Raw genomic sequence first — 2,607 nt, 5'->3', positions numbered from 1 at the left:
GGTTTCCTAAATGCCTTGATTTATAAGCTGTAAGAGTTTCCTCCAAAGCATGTTAGGCCAGTAGAGGAGGTGAACAAGTTGGGATATGCCAGAAAAGAACCAAAATCAATTGAACTGAGTATTATCACACAAAAAAATGGTACTCAACAGTATATTACATAAGGCGCTGAAAGAGGTAGCACACTGTGACTACTTCTCACTCTATAGACATATCCAAAATGGCACAACAGTAAATTTGGGGTGCTTCTTTTGAGCTCTAGAGTCAAAAGCTCTATACACACACACAGCCATTTCGTGATGGTTAAATTAATCCAAAAAGCCAGTCATTCAGATGATTGGTTTGTGAGATAAAACAACCAGTTGCCCAATCCTCTGATCAGAAAAACTGAACTAAAATTCCCATATATCATAATTTCATGATTAAAATGAAATTTGGAGTCCTTAATAGACAATATCTTTACCCTAAAAAACTCTAATGCCCCTCATTTCTGGCAAAACACTATGATAAATATTTCAGGTTGCTGAGACCTTTGAAACCTTTGAAATGACATTGCAAAAGGCATCAACCTGGCTTATCCGTGTAAAAGTCAAGCTCTAACATGTAGATCCATAATGGTTATAGTTCATGTATTTTCAATATTCTTCCTATGGTAGAGCATTTGCAATCTTACGAGTTCCACATTCCCAAGGTGGAAGTCAGAAACTATTTTTCCAGCTTCCTCTGTAACTAGGGCAAAGACATGTGACTTAATCTCAACCAATCACATACACTGGCATGAGAATTTTTTTCAGGTATGTTAAGAAAAGTTCCAAGAAGGAATACATATAGAGAGAATTCTGGAAAGATGGAGGCAGGGGCATAGTTTTTTAATTTCTCTGAATTCTCATATAAAAAGATTAACCAACTAGATAGCAAAACCAAATTGCCATGGACAACATTTTTTTTTTTTTCACTAACAACAAGTCAACTTTTTATTTACATTTGTGTCTGCCCTCAAGTCCCGGGAAAGGCTGACACCCAGGGCTAGTGGTTTCCTCCTCCCCTTCTTCCTACCCCCTCACCTCTTTCTGCTCGCTTGCTTCTCTCTCCTCCTTGCCTCTCCTTCCCTGTCCTGTCTTCTCTCCTCTCCCCTTCCTGTTTTCTTTTACATTTGCTCCCTACTCTTCCACCATCTATCTCCTCTAGACCCCTTCCCCTCGCCCCACCTGCTGTTTCTCCCCTGCCCACCCATAGCCCTGCCTCCCTGAGGTTCAGCCTCTGGGCCTAGGGTCCTCAGCAGAGGGAGCACTTGCTGGTGTTCTTCTTATCACAGGGTTTCAGGTCAGTGCCGGGGGGCTTATGGCTGTTTCCCAATCTCCGGCCTCCTGACTTGAGCAGGATGTCCCGGGCCAGGGAACTGAAAGCCTCATCCACATTCGTGCTGGATTTGGCACTTGTCTCAAAGAATCGGATTCCATGCTCCCGAGCCAGCTTGATGGCCTGCTCCTTCTGCACCTTTCTCTTGGCCTCCATGTCACACTTGTTCCCTAGAAGCAGGCGCTCCACCCCAGCTGAGGCATTCTCTTTGATGCTTTTCATCCAGTTCTGGATATTCTCAAAGGATTTCTCATTTGTGATGTCATATACGAGGATAATGCCCATGGCTCCATGGTAATATGCAGTAGTTATTGTCTTGAATAGCTCCTGGCCAGCTGTGTCCCAGGCCTGCAACTTGATCTTCTTCCCCTCTACATCCACAGTGCGGATCTTGAAGTCAATTCCAATGGTGGAGATGTAGGTGTTGTTGAAGCTGTCCTCGGCGAAGCGAATGATGAGACAGGTCTTGCCCACGCCCGAGTCCCCGATGAGCAGCAACTTGAAGAGGTGGTCGTAGGCTTTGGCCATGGCGGACACTGGGGGCGCCATGGACAACATTTAAACAAAACTAGATGACAACATTTCCTCCTCAAACTGCGAAATACAAGATCATCAACTGTCACGCAGTCTACATGTTCTCAAAACCTGTTTAAGAGAATGCAGAGTGAAGAAAAAGGTGTCTGCTGGAATTGAGAGTAGGAAAGTTACCAAATAACCCAACAGGTATGTAAAGGAGAGCTCAGTGGGACAACTTGAGAACAGCAGCTGAAGCCAGAAGGGCTTTGCCTAATCCAATAGTGAGTAAATACAAGAGTTTTTCAGTAAGAACTACTGGGTCTGGAGAAGTCAAGCCTCTGTGAATTCCTGGAACTGTTAAGGTGAGGCTCCCTTTCAGGACAGGCCTCCACACAGAGGAGAAGCTTCTGGAAAGGGAATCAAAACTGAGTGGATAGAGACAAAGGAAAGAGAAAACCCAGTTAAAAGTGAGGGAGAAGAACAGAGTCAGGAACATTACACAAAAAAAACAGAAGATAAAAATTAGAAACAACACTGTCAATCATGCCTGGTTCTAAAGGTTCAGGAGAATTGATTTTTTAAATGAACAACACACAAATACCAAGATGAAATCCCATGTGAAGTTATTATAAGAAAAAAATAGATTTAAAAAAGCTATTTAAAAATCTCTATAAATCGTGAAAACCCACCAGAAGGACTTGTGTAAAACCTGTAACCTCCTATAAAAAAAAAAA

The 2,607-nt window shown here is 42.8% G+C and overlaps 1 protein-coding gene across 1 annotated transcript; it reads right to left on the bottom strand.

Annotated features, from left to right (window-relative positions):
* Positions 1 to 1,210: 1,210 nt before the first annotated feature.
* On the bottom strand, positions 1,211 to 1,893 carry LOC129508054 (ras-related protein Rab-13-like). The gene has a single exon (XM_055322952.1). The coding sequence runs from the start codon at positions 1,883 to 1,885 to the stop codon at positions 1,274 to 1,276; it is 612 nt and encodes a 203-aa protein (XP_055178927.1). The 5' UTR covers positions 1,886 to 1,893; the 3' UTR covers positions 1,211 to 1,273.
* Between the last annotated feature and the right edge of the window lie 714 nt (positions 1,894 to 2,607).

This window comes from Nyctereutes procyonoides, unplaced genomic scaffold (assembly GCF_905146905.1).
Source record: "Nyctereutes procyonoides isolate TBG_1078 unplaced genomic scaffold, NYPRO_anot_genome, whole genome shotgun sequence".
In the NCBI taxonomy this organism is placed as follows: Eukaryota; Metazoa; Chordata; class Mammalia; order Carnivora; family Canidae; genus Nyctereutes; species Nyctereutes procyonoides.
Note: the sequence above shows the minus strand (reverse complement) of the source record. Positions and strands in the feature narration are given on the sequence as shown.